The sequence below is a fragment of the Elgaria multicarinata genome, chromosome 3, assembly GCF_023053635.1.
Source record: "Elgaria multicarinata webbii isolate HBS135686 ecotype San Diego chromosome 3, rElgMul1.1.pri, whole genome shotgun sequence".
Lineage (NCBI taxonomy): Eukaryota > Metazoa > Chordata > Lepidosauria > Squamata > Anguidae > Elgaria > Elgaria multicarinata.
Window position 1 is genome coordinate 73,832,444 of NC_086173.1, and position 19,461 is coordinate 73,851,904.

General features: G+C 40.8%; 1 protein-coding gene across 2 annotated transcripts in view; it reads left to right on the forward strand.

The window, feature by feature from the left end:
- Window positions 1-19,461, forward strand: part of SH3PXD2B (SH3 and PX domains 2B) — a 110,573-nt gene that overhangs the window by 50,908 nt on the left and 40,204 nt on the right. For both annotated transcript variants that reach the window (XM_063120606.1, XM_063120607.1), the window contains exons 3-4: window positions 3,467-3,542; window positions 18,256-18,332. In XM_063120606.1, the coding sequence (XP_062976676.1) occupies window positions 3,467-3,542; window positions 18,256-18,332 (153 nt within the window). The remainder of the gene's footprint in view (window positions 1-3,466; window positions 3,543-18,255; window positions 18,333-19,461) is intronic.

Consider the following 19,461-nt stretch of genomic DNA (forward strand, 5'->3'; position numbering starts at 1 on the left):
GCGTCAATACTGTTGCATAATCCATTATTTTTACATGAAAATTGAGCAACGGGCATACTACAAAGCCAGTAACTCTGAAAAGATGGCATTGGGCCTGACAGTTGTGTGGTCAAGCAATCAACAATGCACTTTTGATGTGGACTGCAGTGGTAAACACATAGTCATTATCCTTTGATGCTTGCTGTGTACAATTGTCCTCAGTTAATAATTACTTGAATAGGGAATTTAGGCAGCATTTATGCTTCCACAGCTAGCAAGGGGAGCATACTGTCTGAGAAAAAATACATTTGTTTAGAAAGACTAGTTGGTGAATTTCATCAGAAATAGTTTGGAAATCCAGGATTGCCCAATTTAATCTAGTAGATGAATCACTAATGTGTGCTACGCAATGGCAGGCTTTCATTCAGTTTACACAGCATGTTGTATCACCATCTTGAGAGTAACAGAGTAAAAATAAAGAAAAAACACAGTAAAAATAAATGTGGACTTATTTTTGCCCTCAAGGCAACTGTGATCTAATGTCATGGGACATTGATTTGCTCCTGCCTGTCTCTACTTCTTAATTTTATGGTATTTCATGCTTTCTGATTGTGTTATAGTTGTAGCCTGGGCTGATATTGTGTGTGGATGGCAGGGGACTTGTGCAACTGCTGCATAAGAACATAAGAAGAGCCATGCTGGATCAGACCAAGGCTTCATCTAGTCCAACACTCTGTTCACACAGTGGCCAACCAGCCATCAGCCAGGGATGAACAAGCAGGACATGGTGCAACAGCACCCTCCCACCCATCTTCCCCAGCAACTGGTGCACACAGGCTTACTGCCTCGAATACTGGAGATAGCATGTTACGCCATAGATGAAGAGAGTGTTTTCTGTGGGCTTTACATCATGACATGGACATGTAGCACTCCCATTTCTTAGAGGCACTAGTTGCCTGCAGGTCACAGCTAGTGATACATGTTTTTATTCTAGTCTAAGGCAAACATGTCAGGCTGACTTTCAAGGTGAATTATATTACTGGGCTAATCAGTGTTTGCTTGACTGTAGGGTGAACTAAAAGAAAACAAACAAAAACACTTTGAATTAACCGTTGCAGGATTTGCTTACCTTTCCTGTTGGGGAAAGGAAAGGGGCCTGATCACATTTATAAGATAGACTCAGGTAGCTTGAGTAATGCAGACTTTGCCTGCTTCAGCTTTACTATAACATCTATTTGAGGTGTGTTTGCGAATCTATGTTATAGACAATCTGTGGCCCTCCAGATGTTTTGGGCTACAACTTCTATTATTCCAAAGGCTGATGAGAGCTGTAGGACAAAACATTTGGAAGGCCATAAGTTGCCCATCCCTGTTGTAGAAGAAGTGGTAGCCTGCTGGAAAATTGCTGTGGCTTGAATGACCATTTGTCTCACTATATTGATGGTTCCCTAGCTGTGGAACTCCCTGCCCCAGGAAGCTAGTCTGGCATCTTTTCTACAGAGTTCTAGAAAGACAGTTGTTTCCAAGATAGGGCTAAAAGTGGACACCCAAACAAGTGTTCTTGGCTTTTAATTCTTGCCTTTCGTTATGCATTAGAATGATTTTTATTCCTACCTTGTGTTGTATTGTTGGAATTGTTTGTATTGTGAATGGCTTGAGATCAATGATATGAAGCAATATACAAATTTAATTGACATTTCAGTAAAGATATGTGTGGGCAGAGAGCCTGAAATCGTGACACTGCTGATGGCATTTGCCAGTTTTGGCTCCTGCCAAGTAAATGAGGTAACATGGGAGAGAACGGGCTTTGCATTGAGATGTCTCCTCCTGTGATGGTGCTTGGTTCACAGTGGACTTGGCACCTTCAAAAACCCACGGTGTTCTTACCTTGCTTGTATCCTGCTCTGTTTATACTCCTCCCAAAAGATGACACATCAACCCTGCCACAAGTTTGTTAGGTAAATCACCATAGTGCCAGTTGGTGTTAGTTTGAGCATAAAAAGCTGCCTTTTATAGTGATGCAGACCATTGGTCCATCTAGCCATACCGACACTGACTGATACTGACATAGTGCAGGAGTGGGGAGCTGCAGGCTCAGGGGGCAAATCTGTCCGTCCCCCCCGCAGGGTTCCCCAGGTGGCCCTGCTTCCTTCCCCTGGCTCTACCCTCTTTCCTCCTGGCTTTTGTGCATCTCTTTCCTCGTGTGAAAAGGCTGAAATGCCTCTCCTAAGACTTAGCTACTGTCAGTAAGAGCTTTAAGTTACAATATGCTGGTGTTTTTTCCCCTATTTTTGACCCTATGCTCCTTGCCCCTGCTGTCTTTACCTTTGGCCCCATCTACCACTGGAAGGAGCCTCCCAAGAGCTTCTCTGAAATTGGGCTGAAACAGGTTCCCCACCCATGCTTGGCCCTAGGATGTTTCTGGCTGCAAAAGTCTGGCTCCTTGGAGTTGCTGGAACCTGAACCCTGGACTTCCTGTGTGCCGTCATAAACCCATGCCCTCTCCCCTAATTTGAAATCCTTAATCTCCTAGTTTGTGTAACTGTTCCAAAAAGTTTAAGGCCCGGATTCTATCAGCAGTAGAAGGAGAACATAATGTATTCACAATTACAGACTCATTGAGTGAGTCAAGGGTTGTCAAATATTGGATTTCCTTGGTGGCCAGCCAAAAATGTGTGGTTACCAGGACAATGCCGCTGACCCAAGGGGTGCAATCCTGTCCCTAACCTGGAGCTGCACTTCTGAAACACAGCACAAGGTCAGGAACAAGCCTCCACTGTTTCCCTCTAGTTTGGAGCTGGTGAGGGGATATGGAGGCATAACAAGCTCTGCTTCTACCTGCGAACTCCAAACACTCAGCAGGTTTCCTCCCTCTACGTGGAAGTCAAAGATGGGAGGTTGAGATTTGTTCTTGGTCTCTTCTTGCATCCAGTAATTGCAGAGCTTAAACAAATTATACTTATTTGCCTACCTTTGAGAGCCTTTTTTGGCTGAATGGCGGCATAAAAATCCTTAAATAAATAAATAAATAAATAAATACCTTTTAGGTTGTGGGTTTGGGCAGGGATCTCCCTCCGCATCTCTAGATTCTGTGCTGAGAGGAAACCTTGGACTTATTCCACTCACAGAGGATGGTTGAACAGTCGCCATGATAGTGAGGCAAGCAGGATAGTTGAGTTTTGTGTGAGATCAAAGAAAAAAGTAAACGCTAGTATTGGTACCATAGAGGAGCTTGTTAACAACTCAAATATTACCAGAACATCAATATAATTCTGGCTTGCTGTTTTGTTTTGTAAAATCCTGCTTGACCTTCTCCCCTTACTACCATTCTCTTTTAAAGTGATGGTAGTCAGTCTTAAATTATATTGTCTGCTGTTCTCCTAATTTCTCTGCTTAATCAGGGGGTGGGAGATTGCATGTATTAGGTTTTTTTTTTCTTTTTCCTCTGTTGGCTATTCTAATTTTATGTCTTCCCCCCTTTTTAAAGATGCAAATGTTGGACAAATTCCCAATGGAAGGAGGACAGAAGGACCCTAAACAAAGGATCATCCCTTTTCTTCCAGGTTTGTAAAGTGAACACCACAGCTGTCAAATGGGACATTTACTCCCCCGCCCTTTTCTTTGCATAATACATTAAAGCTAATCTGAACTGAGAGTTTTTCTGGACTAGAAAGAGAGACCAGGATTGTCAATATATGTTTAGGGAATTTTAAATGTGGTTGGTGAATTCAGTATAAGTGCAGGTTCTTGTCAGGCTTGTGCCCTTTGCTGAGGCAGGTACAGCCTTTCAAGAACACTTCAAAGGCACAGCAATGTTACGATGAGGGGAATACTCAGATAGCCAAGAGCATGAGACAATGCAGAAAACATATGCAGGCACAAGGGTCAGTATCTGAGAGTAAGTTGGCTGGGAAACCAGTTCAAGAGTTATTGTGGTCTGTGATCCAGTAAAAAAATTATTATTATTATTATTATTATTATTATTAATAATAATAATAATAATAATAATAATAATAATAATATATTTATTGATATAGCGCCATCAATTTTCATGGTGCTGTACAGAACAAATAGGGTTGTCCTTTTTTATTGAAGGGTTTAGAAACTATCAAGCCTTGTTGACGTTGGTCATCTAACTACGGCCTCTCCTGAACAGGGATAGCTTGGCCACGGTGGTACAGGCATTGGTAACCTCAAGATTGGATTACGGCAACGTGCTCTTTGTGGGCCTGCCCTTGAAGCTGCTCCAGAAGCTGGAGCTAGTGCAGAATGCTGCAGCTCGGCTGTTGGCTGGAGCTGCCCCTTTCCAGCATGTAACTCCTCTGCTGAGGGAACTGCACTGGCTGCCTATTCGCTACCGAATAGGCAGCCAGTGCACAAAGCCCTAAACAACTTGGGACCAGGATACCTGAGAGAGCGCCTTGTTCCCTTACCAACCTGCCCGGTCACTGAGGTCATCCGAGGGCCTGCTCCTGGTGGTTCCACATAGATCCATCCTCCAATTGGAGTCCACCAGGGGAAGAGCCTTCAGCGTGGTGGCGCCCCTCCTGTGGAATTCCTTGCCTCTGGAGGTCAGGCAGGTGCCAACCTTGTACTCCTTTCGGCGCCTCCTGAAAACATCTTTATTCCAAGAAGCCTTTCCTTAATATGCAGCCCTGAATCTCTGTTTTTGCTTCTTTTAAATTTTGTTTTAACTGTTTTATTCTGTTTTTATTGTTCATTTTATCTTGTACACCGCTCCGAAATTTTTCAATGGGGAGCAGTATATAAATATTCTAAATAAATAAATAAATAAATCTGCTCTGGTCTCTAAGAACCTCCTGCTCTTTCCTACTCTTCTTTGATTTCTTCCATTTGGCTTTTCTCCAGTCATTAAACCAGGGGTGCAGTGGCACCCATGAATGGTCTCCAATGTAGTGTCCGAGGGCACCCATCATCATCATCATAATTCCAATTTTTTTAGTATGCATACATGGATTTGTATAAAATGCATACAACTTTCTAATGATTATATATGGGCTTCAACAAGTATTCATTTCAAGGTGGTGCCTAAATGCTGCCTGTTCCAATATTGAAAGTGTTGTAAGGTCCTCAATTCATTGCATTATAGGAGGTGAGTGTTTATCCTTCCAGTTTTGTAATATCAGTCTTTTAGCTGTCAAAAGTGTGCAGAGAATCCATTTATGTTGGCCATTTGTTAATTTCAATGAAACATAAATTCAGAAGAGCATGTATGTCAGTGAATATTAAAGACTGTTTCAGTACATTTTTTTTGTATTATAAACTTCCTGCAAAAAGAAGCAAATATGGACATTGCCAAAACATATGTTTAAAGGAAGCATTAGCTGTATTGCACTGCCAGCAATGAGCTGAATTGACAATCCCTTATTAAGGAGACCTTGCAGTGTCCAATAGACACAAAGCAAATGTTTTGCTGAAGACACAGCCTAAGATCCATGGATGCGAAAGATAGATGCCAAAGTGGCAATCCACTGATTAGACATTTTTGTGATGGTGCCCACAACAGTTTCTCAAATTCCCAAATGGATCCACAGGTCCAAAAAGGTTGGGGACCCCTACATTAAACTGTTATAGCAGCAGGCAAGAGGGAGAGACCAGTGGAACGGTGCACAGTTAGCTTTGCTGTATGCCAGTAGAGTAGAAGTATTTAACATTGATAGAAGTGTGTGTTTATAGTAAATACAAAATAAATAAATAGGCATTATTGAGAATTCCAGTACAAAAGTTCATAACTTAACAGGCGCAGCCACTGGAGAGACTTCGAGGCATATGGAGTTTGGGAAGACCTAAGTAAGAGCGTAGATACTGCAGGAGGGATTTTGATTTTTGTTTACTTGATCCTTAAGTGTTCCAGCTCTCTGGCAAAATTAGATTGGAACTTAGGTTTTCAGACACATCACCTGTTTCAGGTATGTGCATCACATTCACTGGTGTGTGTTGTCTTTTTGTTATTTGGTTATTTGGGTGTGGAGCTTCCATGACTGTTGCTTTGACTTATGATTCCCTCCACTCTTTCCAAAGCTGCATAACCCATCTGCATGTGCTAGATAATATCTCACCCACTTAAGTAAGCAATCTTAATCAAGGTATATTAATTGATTCCATGGTGACTGCATGTTTTTAGAGCTAGTAGTTTTCCAGAGGAATTAAGGCCTAACTATGGTCCATGTAGACAAGGTACTAGACTTGGAAACATGTTAAGGAGGTTCTTGTCCTTTCTGGCTGGGCAGATCCAGAATGTAGTGTTGGGACACTTCTGTTCCACTGTATGGCTATTCTCCTTTGTGGGGGGCTCAGGCTTTCATCTTGTCCCCCATGGCTTGTTAATTTCTCTACAAAATCACTAGGAGAAGTCATCTTAAGGATTGGGCTTAAGGAAAAGACAGCTATACATCTGTTTTCTATGTGCTAGTCTGAGATAGGTAGTGGAGACCCTGAACAATGTCTGGAGATAGTTCTGGATGGGTGACGGCTGAAGCTTAATCCTGATAAGATGGGCATACTGCGAATTGAGAAGCCTGCTGTTTTGGATAGAGGAAGAATCTGTTTTGGAGGTGAGATGTATTGTGATTTAGACTTTAGGAGAGAGTTAGTGAGCTAGAACCCCACACCCCGCCCTAAACCTTCAAACTGGGCCACCTTTTTAATATAGCACCACACTTTTTCAAGCATTCTTATAGTGTTTAAGAAGAAACAAGAAATATTTCAGCCATAGGTCTGGTTAAGCCTTTTAAAAGATTCAGTTTTGCAGCTGTGCCTTTCCTCAGACATGGGCATAATTGCAGCTTAGTAGCCATCATAGTTACGTCCAGGACGTGCATTCTGGTTCCAGCTGTTCCCTGGATTGTGGTATCAGCAAAACCAGACTACCTCTGGCATAAATACAAAGAAAAAGAGCCTGCTGTGCATTTTTTCATGCCAGCGGAGTGGGATGGGAGGAACATAGAATCAGACCCAATTGCCAGTATCTACTACATGGACAAACAGGAACTACAGTTTGGCTGCATTCTGTTTCTGGAGTGTTGTAACCTAGTTTTGGAAGGCAGAGGAAGGTTCACTGCCAGAAAGGTTGCCCTGACCGGTGCATTTTGCTTGCTAAATGCCTTCCCCTTTCTTCCAGAAGCTAAACTGAACACTTTGCTTTTGGTGAAAATTGGAAAGCAGGGATAATGGCAAAGTTCTTCCAAGCTGAATTCAGAGGAGAAGTAGACTTTACAAGCCTTTCTCTGGTTCGCATTTTAATCCGTGCTGGAGAAGTAGTACCATATTTCCTGGGTAGCAAGTGCTTTGCATCACTAGGAGAAATCTCTCTAAACTGAGCAAAGCCTTTGTCAGCCAGAGATTGAAGAGGTTTTGGCAGCTGAATGTCAAGCGCACTGATAGCTCTGACTACTAAAGCAATGTCTAACCAGCTTTGGGGACTGTCTGTGAGGGTCTCCTAGGCTAAACCCGTTGCTTTCGCAATACTACATGGTGCAAAAGCTGAGGGTGTGTCAAACACCCGCTCATGACAGAAGACCGTTTTGTCCCTGCAGCCTCTTAAATCTCCCCCTCTTCATCCAGTGGAACAACCTCCATTGTTTCCATGCTCAAATGACTTAGAAATTCATGAGAGCAGGGAGGAACAGAAGAGCTTATGAACAACAGACGTCTCTTTGTCAGATGTCCCTCTGACTTTGCCTTTTCGCAAGCAAGAAGCTTGGGTTGGCAACTGGGGGAGAGGCGTGGGGAGTCATACAGTACTTTTGGGGGACCAGGTTAGAGGTACGGGCTGCAAGTTGCTAAGCCCTTCTATAGGTGAATTATGCCTGTCTGTATTCCACCTTTTTCGTATGGTATACTTTGCTCTTTCTTCAACTCGCTCACAATAGCATGCTAACACTTGAATTTCATTACCAGTGTGGGGATTTGGCTTCTGCTTTCCGTTTCAAGTATGCTGCTTTCTGGGAAAACCTGATTTGTAACATTATACGTTGTGGTTTCTGACGTCTAAAAAATGTTTCCAGTTACCCTGTCCATCCAACTGCCTGTATTATTCTTCACAAACCTCTAGCACAGTCAGACTTAAGGCTGCTAATAGGAATTAAGGAGGGATGTTTGATTCAGTTCTCCAGATAGTTTTCTATCTAAAACAAATACTTTTGGAAAAAAGCTTGTTTTTTACAGCACCAGCCCAATGCGTTCTTTCCCCTCTGTTTTTTTAAATGAAGTTTTTGTTTCTGTGTGGAACCGTCTCTGAAGCAGCACAGATTTTGGTCTTAAAACAGATTTTTTAAATCCTACCAGGGAAAAAATATATATTTCTGCAATGAAAATCATTCTCCATTCCATCCTCATTGCATGTATTTACAAATGTGAATTTAAAAACACTGAACAGCACTAGGATTTAAGATATGGTGAAGGGGTAAGTGAGGGATTATTAATATCCAGCTAGTCAATTGGCCAGCACTCTGGGGTAGCAGGGATTTGTGTCTTTTAAACATATTTACCTTGGTGGGGATCTCCTTGTGTCTTGTTATAGGAAGGTTTAGAGATGTAAAATTTCTGGAAATGTTTAAGCCATGGAAACATTTTTGAAGACCTTTTTTTTCAGGGAGGAATGAAAATTTGAGGAGAAATGGAAAAATAATCAATAATTATATTTTTTAGTGCTCTTTACAGATCTAAAGTGACTTTGTTGCCTTAGGACAGCCTTCCCCAACTTGGTGCACTCCAAATATTTTGGACTTCAGCTCCCATTAGCCTCAGGCAGCAGGGCCAATGGTCAGGAATGCTGGCATTGTAGTCCAAAACGTCTGTTGGGTACCATAGTGGAGACGGCTGTTTGATTTATTTATTTATTTATTTATTTATTTATTTATTATTATGTTTGTATCCTACCCTTTTTCCTCCTGCAATTAACCCAAGGTGTCTTACATGATTTTCTGCCTCCTCCTCTCCATTTTATGCTCACAACAACCCTGTGCAGTAGGTTAGGTTGAGAGTCACTAACTGGCCTAAAGTCACCCAGTGAGCTTCAGAGTGAGGTGGGGACTAGAACCTTAATCTCCCGAGTAACAGTCCTACACTCTGACCACACTATCTCTTGGGCTCACTGGTTTTAGGAACATGAAAGCACCCTTTATGTTCTTTAAGTTCTACTATGTATAACTTGATTGGCTAATAAAATTATTCTATTTAAAAACTTTTAAAAGTAAACTCAGTAAATTTGTAATTATTGTTTGAATAAACTATACTTTTAAATTTAATATATCAACTACTATAATTTTATAAGCAAACCAAGTTATACATAACATATTTTAGGTTCCTATTTTATGTCTGACCAGAGGGAACTTCAGTAAATAGTCCCTAAAACATCTGATTACCCTAGAAGCCAGAAGAAGTAGGAAAAACTAGATGCAGAGGAATACTGATAGAGAGCATCTCTTCCTGTTTGTAAGAAAGTTTAGGGAAATTCCTAAACCTATTCCTTTTTGTGGGATGGAGCTTAGGGAAATCCTATCTGAAAGGAAAGTTATTGAGATTTTTATTTAGCTGGGAAAGATTCAGCTTCGGAATGGCAAGCAATCCTATTTAATTAAAGAACCTTTCAGAAACCTGAACCTAGTATTCACTTTTGTAAATAATTTCCATTCATGAACATCTTATATTTTGTTCATTTTGAAAGGTTGTCTTGTCTCTACTGGTCATGTCAGTTCCATGCCTATGCCATAGGAATCAAGCTATTGAGTTTCTTTTAGGTGGAGAGGGTTTATTCTAATGGCAGCAGTTAAAAGGTTTGATAGCTGAGGCAGTATTACCTAGTGGTGAGGTCTAATTGAGAACTTTATTAAAAATTGTGGAGGTGAGCTCTATAGATCCAAGCCTCAAAGTTAATTTTAAAAAAAGAAACATAGGTGAGATAACCCACATGCTATTCTCTTGCATCTGATGACAGTGGCGAAATAAACATCAGTGCTTTTTTCGCATGTGAATTTTAGATTAGAATTACATTAATTTACTGCAACATCATCTAACCAGAACAACCCCCAAAACCCAGGACTCTGTGGAACTAAACCCCAACTGTCAAGAATGCACTTTTTGTTCCATATTATGATGTGGTGACTCTACTCACATGTTGGGAAACTGAGCATGACTTGGAGCATCCCTAAATGTCTGTCAGGAAAAGATACATTAAATCAATAGTTTTAATAAGGAATGGAAGAAATAACTGCTGGAAATCTTAAAAAGAGGATTTGGAAAAAAAATTCCCCCATGGCTTGATTATTTCCATAAATTTTTACACGTTTTGTCTTTCTATAAAAGTCTTCTTATTGACTTGTTTTAGAAATATTTGTGGGTGGGGGGAGAGAAAAGGCTGGGAATATATGGACACCTTGTCATTCTAAAAGATCTCATAATCCAAAGCTGTTTGGATTTTTTTTGGGGGGGGACAGTCCTTGGGGAAAAAAGATGGACACCCCCCATTTTTCCAGTTTTTTTCATACCATATCTTTAGGAAGGGTCCAAGAGTGGAGTCCATCAGAGCCTGTGTTTGACCTTGTAGAGCTTGTGAGATTGGAAGCTTTCTATTTCTGGTCGAGAGTTTAGAATTGGCCTCTGTTGCTTCCAGCCAACTCTATAGTCAGTAGATTCAGGTCAGACTCCTTTGATTTTAATTTTGAGGGCAGAAAATGTGGTCTCACAGATGGCGACTTGCACAGTTAACATCTGACTGGACTGAGCTCTCTAGGACTATCTGAAAGTTGTTTTCATGAATCATGAGAACGGCTCATGTAGTTGAACACCTCAGACTAGCAGAGTCTTGATAAAGCAGAATGTCTGAATAAGGCTAGTGCAAATAGGCAACAACCTAACATAAACGTAAATCAACATAAACACATTTCTACCATTGTTTCTCGAGGAGCTGAATTTGTCAATTCGGCTGATAATTTGTATTGTCATTGGTATGCATATGTTTGTACACTACGAACATGCAAAACATATGACTGTGATTAAAACACATCCTGTATCTACAGAATGACGTAAAAGAAAAGCTGAGTGATTGTCTGAAATCCTCTGAGGATGAAGAGTGGGCTGGAAGAGGAAAGCAAAGGTGGAGACCCCAAGAAAGAAAGAGCTGAAAAAATAGACAAGATTTTTTAGATTAGCTATGTATAGGTCCTGCCAAAGCTTTCAGGAAACAGCTGAGTCTTCCAAACTCTCTATAACCATGGTGATCTAGAGCCTATTCCCACCAGTGTTTCTGTGGATGGGCTAGATAGAACTGTATGGAAAGAAAAGTTTGCCAAAGCTGAAGTTTTTAATTTTGGCTGTGAAATTGCTATTGTGGAGGCTTAAACTGGAGACCATGGCAGTATCCCAAGGAAGGAGGGGATTTAACAGGATAAAAATTTATGTTAGTTTGTTGTCTGCTTTCTGTTTCCATTACAAGTTGTACTGCTTGTGATCCAGTTAGTCTTTTTAGTCAAATCTCTGAAACCTTCTCCATAAAATTTTGGCAATTAAGGTTGGGTGTGTACTTGCATGCCTATTTTGCTCGGGCAGAGCCTCTGATACAGCTCAAATGCCTCTCTAAGATCAGTGAAAGAGATTGAGCCATCACTAGGAGAATGAGGCACTCAATTCTCTCTCATATTAAGCTTGCTTTTCACTTCATTATATTTGGTGGGTTGGATCCAGGGGGTCCTTCCGCAAAGGTAATCTGAATCCCAATGGTGTGCTTCTGTTAGCGTAAGGTGCTGTGCATGCTCTTGCCACAAGATTTTGCACAACATCTCAAGATTCACGTTTGCATGAATTCCATGCTGTGCAGAGTCTTCTGCTAGTTCCTGTGCAACAGCTGCAGAACGCTGCCACTACCAGCTGTTTCCTTACTGGTGTGTTGTCTCTGCATGCAAACTGATATGTCCAAGAAATCTAGTGATTTTGTTGCTCTTTATTAGTGATAGCAGTGATAAGAATTGGCATTTGTAGAACGTTTTGGAGTATTCTTCACACATGTTGTTATCCTTATAACAACCTGTAGTATTGTTCCCATATTGCATATAGGGGGTGGGGTAGAGATAAGTTTTCCTAGTCAGTGCATGGAAGAGGTAAAATTTGAATTGTGGACTTGGTAGTTCATAACCTGGTTTCTTAACCAGTGCAATACACTAACTTTATTGGTGTGAGAGAATGATCAGCAAGGTTGCTGGTAAGGCCTAGATTTTTCATTTCTGATAGTTGCTTGGGTTGTCCATACCTTTGTTTTTGGTTAACAACCCACGGGGTAGAAATCCACAGGCATGCAAGCATATTTGTGTGAGCATCTTTGCAAGGCTTTGGCTTTGAACTCTGTCCTAGATGTTGATCTGCCCATTTCACTGTTTCCTTCTTTAAAGTTGCATTGAACATGTGGCTATTATGCAGAAATACATTTGACTTTTTAAAAAGCATGTGGTCTGTTCACATGTACAAAAATGTGGCATAAATAGTTGGAGGGTGTCCCTTCTTTCAAGTTGGCCTCTTACCTTTATGTCTACAGAAGTTTATTGTTTGTAAAAGTAAAAAAGGATGTGTGTCTGCCAGTAGCATAGTTCCAAGTCCTTGAAACCCAGATACTTTCAACTTCCCATGCATACTAAGGGGGCCCCAGGGGTGTGCAGCTCAGGATTCTTTGATTTTTAAAGCATACATTTTTCTTTTTTAGTTAGCAAACTAATTAATTGTAATGTGTCCATGTGTTTGAAAGCTGCACTACCTTCTTCAGTCACTAGGTGGCAGACTTCCCTAACCTGTACATAGCTCTGAAGCTCAGGGGATGGGGGAATAGTCAGAGGGACAGAATTATACTCTGGGTTGTTTAAACCATGGGTTGTAGTTAAATATGAACCCAAAACTATGGGTTGTTCATGGGCTGTTTTGCCAGGCCATAGAGGCAGTGAGCACTCTACATACCAGTAATACAGAGGAATTACAAAGGCATGTGGGATACAAGGAGGGAGTGGACAATGAGGGCAGAAATCAAACAACCCAGGAACTGCAAAACATTCTGTGGTTTGCTTGATGGTCTAGCAGCCAAATCATGGGTTAACTCTCGGAAAGGCAAGGACACATGGATTAATTAAACCAATATGTGATCCAGTATATAAAAAATAGGTACTTTGTAGCTTTTTCTATAGGAGATTTGGGAATCATTTCTACATTTTATGATGCTGCCAGAGCTTCTGTATCTACCACTTACACTGACAGCCAAGAAGGGGAGATATCTTCTACAACTGGTTGGCTATTTGGCTTCCTGCCAACTCCGCTATGTACCTTAATTTATCAAGTTAAAATATGAAATAGTTTAGTACTGCCTTGAATATGCATGAATTGATCAAAGTGTTCATATAAGACTATAAAACTGCAGCAGCCTTTAAAGATTATTTCTTGGAAATTAGAAACATTCATGTTTGTAAAACTACCTTAAAGATTTTCTGTACAAGTACTGAACAAAGCAAGTAAACTAATCTTGATCTTACCTGACATACAGCAGTGATATATGTGGCACCAATGCTGTTTAAACTGTCCAAGTTCCGATAAATTGGCACAGGAAGCAGCATCAGCATGTCTGTCACCTGCTGAAAATATGAGGAAAAAATATGAGAGCTGTGTTCTACTTCCTATGAACCCTTGAAGAGTTCTTTTGCTTTTATATTCTTTTGTCTGCGTCTTTAAAAATCACGTAAGTTTAAAAGAATGCAATATTTCTGGATCACAAAGAAAAGCCCTAATGTTCATAAATGTGGTGGAAAAATGAGCATGCATTACTGTGATTGCGTGTGCAAATGGCAAGAGAGATTAACTGGCCATTTATTTTGATTGATTGCATGTTTTATGTGCACATCAATAAGAAAATGTGGGCTATAAATTGTCTTTTAACTCTAGTGGCTGAGTGAATCTCGGAAATAAGCGAACCCATGTGCTGTCTGAGTTCTAAATATAGAAACATGCCATGCTGACCCTAGTTACTGGAATATCCAGTTGCTAACAACTGGGAAAATAAAATGAAAATTCCTTGATGGTTTTATTTGATATAAAGACACATTTCAAATTTACAATGGTGACCACAGAGAGTCTGAACCAAAATTCTTATCAATAAAGGAAGCCGATACCCCACCCACCTCCATTCCAGTTTTCAAATGTGTTACATTTAGGAGAGGGGAAGAAAGTAAACATCTTAAAGTTTTCTATGGAGGAATTGTTCACAGTCATGTCCTACTCAATGGCAGTTTTGTTGAAATGTGTGTGATCTTTGCCTGAGAACTTCCAAGTTGAGGGGTGCAGACTCCAAAGGGCTTGGTGAACTTGGAAGCAAAAGATGTGCACAGTTTCTGCTATATCTTATCTTTGGAAAAGTGCTCCCTTCCTGAATGTGTGGTCAGCCCTCCTGCTCTGCTCTCTCCTTTGCCCCTCCCCCAAACCAGGACATTTCCCCCATGTAACAATCAAGACACCGGACTACACATCTGCCATGGCATCTCCTTTCAGTCAGATCTAATAATCCATGTTGGTGTCGTGTCTAAGCCTACTGCCCCTGTTTTGGGAGAAGATGTTTCAGGTAATCAATCAGAATCAGATTCAGAACTAGAAGACACAGTGCCAGCCTGTACCAATGGCGGAGGAAGCTCTCACGGGCGATTCCCCAGCTGGGAGTCAGCCCTCTCCAGAGCTTATCTCCTCAAGGCCAAATCCTACACACTCAGTGGGAAGTGAGCCTTCTTTCGGAGGTCAGCGTCCCAACAAGCTAGCTGATGCTAGGGTCCGCTGGAAGCTCAAACGCACAGGGCGGAAGGAAGGCGTGAGAAAGTCGGTTCGATTAATCCAGAACCTGGCTCCGCACCAAGGGCTCTGAAGTTACAGGCATTTGAGAAGGGGCTTCCTATTCTTCTTGAGCAGACAATTGTCTTGCTTAGTTTGCCTAGTTTTGCCTAGTGGGACATTTCCAAGAGGTTAGACTCTATTCAGGTAGAAGAGATGTTTGTATGTTACTTAATAAAAGCTTTGTGGATTACTTAGCAAGCCTCGTCATTTGTCTCCCATCGAAAGCAGGAGTGCTTTGAGAAACACGACAGCTGCTAGTTCCCTGCTTCTGCTCCCCACCACTTCCTGGACTTCCTAGAGATGGAGGTGGGGAAAGAGAGAGTTCCTCAGTGCTCTGCTCCTCGGTGGTGTTTTCATCATCCACCCCAATTTTCATCGTCAAAAAGTCTGCTAGTCAGGGCTAGATTTTTATAACCCGCAAACTAACAGAAAATTGATCAAGAAAGGCAGGAGAGACACGCACAATGGCAGTCCAATTCCTTCCACTGAAATGACTTCATCTTGATCACCTTAAGGGCTTAACAAGATTTTCGAGCCTGCCAGCTGACAATAGAGCTTTCAAAAAAGTCACAAAGTGCCATAAGTAATTATTTCAACAAGTACAGGCGGATCTGAAGAGATTAAAGTCATAGATGGGGAATGTTTCTTCAATCAAAATGAATGTTCCACCAAAAGTTATTTTCTGTTGGCTAACATTTCATTGAAGGCTTTAAACCTTCCAGATTGAAAGAATGGCAAAATGTGTGCGATAGATTTATTTCGTTAAATAATCGTCCTAAGATTACACTAACCACTTTGAGTTATCCTTGGAAGTTGGGAGGAAATAATAATAAAATAATAATAATAGCTGGACTTGACTGTGTCTTACTTTATATTTCAGAATTACACTCCCAGGTTTTGTATATCACCATGTATTTAACCAGTAGACAGACTTGGTAGCATTCAATACCTTGATCAATAAATGAATGAATCCCAGTTCCCTTATTCCTAAACCTTGCAAATATATGAGGGGCTTCTACTAGATGAGCCTGCAATGTTAATCTAAGATTAAAACAAAAAACAAAAAAACCAAAGCTATTTCTGCAGCATTGCAATCTGTGAAGTGAAGTGTGTCCTTGCCTGAGGGTGGAAAGAGGAGAAGTTATGTGACTTCTATAACTGTGCCTTTTCTTTTGTAGCTCGAAATAGCAGGCCTTCTGTTACTGTCTCTGGCATGAATGCTTGGTTTTAATAACTGCTTCTAGCTGCCTGGAGACATGATGAATTTTTACTAATTAGGTATTGGATGTAATAAGCATTTATTACCAGATGATAAACTTCCTGTTTGGATCACAAAAAAGTATGGGAAGGGAGCTGTTTGTTGTCAGCTTGGGTGCTGAGTTGTTGTAATTGCTTAATCTTTTCATACTGGGGTATATGGGTCGTATAATTATACTTCATTAGCATCTGTTGGCTTGGTCTAAACAATGTATGGTTCCTCCAGATAACTGTTTGTATCTGTAAACCATCTATGATGAGCCCATTAGCACTTTAAATTTTGGTATACCAAGAAGGTGGCAGTAACAAAACTCTGCTTTCCATTGATTGGTTCCTTTTTTCGGGGGGGGGGCATTCATCTCCTTCCTGTGTTTCTGGTATACTAGCTGATATGCCTGGTGTTGCTCGGGTCCATGAATAATGTTTATAACATTTATTTGATAAATCATAAATTTCTCTGCAACTTACTCATCTTTAGGTTGGTTGGCTTTTTTAGTTTGGTTGAGTTAGTAAATTGTTTAGTTAGAATAAATGGGGAATTGCGTTACTAAGAACTGTATTTTAAATTAGAGCTTTGTGATAACCCACATTTTTTGTTTTACCTGAAAAGCCTACACCTCCCATCATGCCTTCTAAACTCAGCAGCCGTCTAAACTTCAAAAACAATCAGGACATACAACACCCTTTCTACCAGCTATAAAAGATGCAAACCCAAGAATATGTTTTCAAAATATACCCGGCATTGCCCAGATATCTGAATATTGTATTTTGTATTTGGGTTTTTAGATAGTTGGTTGTTTTATTATGTTCCTCATGGTTTTAATTTTTGTGAACTGCCCAGAGAGCTTCAGCTATTGGGTGGTATAAAAATGTAATAAATAATAAATAATAATAAATAACATATTGTAGGGAAACAGATCTCAGTGACTTGGGCCTTTTATCTGACATACCTGCACTCTGAAGAAACACCATGGCACTTCTAAATTTAATTTTTTTTTTGGTTACATGGACAACCCATCACCTTATGGTGCTGGTGGCATTATGGCACTGCTGTGGAGGCACATAGAGGATAAAGCAATTTTCAATATCTCCCACTGAAGGAATTTTATTTATGGAATGTCCTGAAGGAATAATAGCATGGTCATGACCATGAGCCATAGTTTGCTGGCAAGAGAAGACTCTTGGGAGTTCCACCTAAGGCATGCTGGAGTTGCAGGCATAAGCCCTGGATTTTTATTAAATTCTTTTTTTAAAAAAATTAAATTTTATTGTGAATATCAACAAACAAAACAGAAAATACATCGTGAAAACGGGGAAAAACCCATAGATTGTGTATACCCTAATTCCTTCACTGTTTCTGTTCTTGCAAACATTGCAGTTGTACAGCTACCTATCCCTAACCCAGGATGCACTGTAGGAAGGCAAAGCCAAGAGGTACCCTGGGACATTCCCACATGATGGGTCCTCTGGGGTAGGAGGGGAATAATAGCCTGATGGGCTCCTGTTATTGAAATATTGGGCAGTACAAGTAAGGCAAGCTTTCTGAATAGCTCTCACCAGAGTTCATAACACTGTTTACTTCTTTTGAATGTTGCCTCTTTTTAAGAAAGCTGTGCATACCTAATTTTAAAAATCAACTTAGAAAGAAAAAAGTATTCATCAAATGAGATACTGAAGAACCTGAAGACTAACATGCATCCCAGTACATGTGATTCCTAATGAAACGAGCAGCCAGGAATTTAATCATAGAGTGACTGAGCGAGGCTGTGGCTCAGTGACTTTGTTCCTTCCTCACCTTCCCTGCATAGGGAAGGCAGTGGGAGGGTAAACTTGTTGCGCACTCAGCTGGCGCTTTGAGGATGAGTGTGCAGGGACTGGGGCCCCTTCCTCTCCTTGCGTGTCATCCAGCTGGGGGCCCTCCCTCCCCCTGGTGCCGTCTGACCCACAGGAGGAATCAGGGGAGAGAATGTAGTCATCAGACCCTAAAAGATTCCCTGGCTTATGGGATCACTTCAAAGTCTATGCATGAGCAACTGACTGAAGATTACTATCAACCTTCAGTGTACTTTCGGGAGTGAGTTTGTGATGAACCCAACTATTACCCAAACAACCAATGACTAGCATTGCTCTTTCTTTTTTCTTCTACCATAGGCAAGATCCTCTTCCGCCGAAGTCACATCCGTGATGTTGCTATCAAGCGTCTTATACCCATTGATGAGTACTGTAAGGTGAGTGATACTTTCTTCCTAGTTTTGTGCTGATCATTAAGATATAGGTGGTTCCTACGCACAGTCAATAGGTGCCCCTGTGTGTTGATATGTCTTACTTGTATACCCCAGCAGTGGCTTGTGCTAATGCATTTCTATTTGAGCAGGGATCTCCATAGCTCTGGCCTTGACCGTAGCTTTCTCTGTAGACCGCTTAAAGAGAGTAGTTTGTTGAAATAGTGAAGCACTTGGGATACTTGCAACACATTCTATAAACACTGAAGTATTGTTAATTATTTGTGCTAGAATATTTGTGCTAGATTATATTTGTGCTAGATTACTCTAGAGTACCTGTTGGAATAGCATTCCAGTTGAAAATAATCCAGTCTGCCTCCTTCAGTTCCCAGACTTTTTAACAAAGCTGCTGCTCAGTTTAGTATGGCTATCTCTAAGTAGAAAGAAGTTACAAACATATGGCTGGGGAGTACTATTGAGGACTCTAGCAGCTTTCACATGGCAGGCACAATGTGTCTTTGTTGGTAGTGGGGTGGGGACTAGCTTTATACAGCACATCATGTGTGATTAAAATGTTGTAGTTGAGGTATGGAACCAACACTGCATGGAGAAGTGGAAACTGGCCTGCAGGGTTGAATTCTTGAGGTATATTGACTTCAGCGATGGATGGGTTTAAGGGAGAGTGTTTAAAGTGGGCTGAAATGTATGGCCAGAGGAAAGAGATGTTCAGATGGTACCTGCTTGGTTCTAACATTTGCTCTCAGACCATCCCTTTCAGGAATAGTACGTTGAAACAGCCAGCCATATTTTGTGACCGTTTTGCTCTATTCTTATGGCTTAAATTCAATAAACATCCATAGGCCAAACTAAGCTTAAAGTTCTTAACCCCCATCTGTTACCATGGAGACAGAGAGGATCTTAACACTACAGCAGAGGTGGCTCAGAACACGAGCTGGCAAAGGGACTTCGCAAAGGTCAGAAGTTGTGCCGTTGGTGCACACACGCATACATATGAATTTAATTTAAAAAAAGAAAGGAAGCCCCTAATTGATAAGAGGCTGCAGAACAATGCTCTTAATGGCATTAAATATAAAGAATCAATTTGACTTAATATTATCCATAACGTTGTAGATGT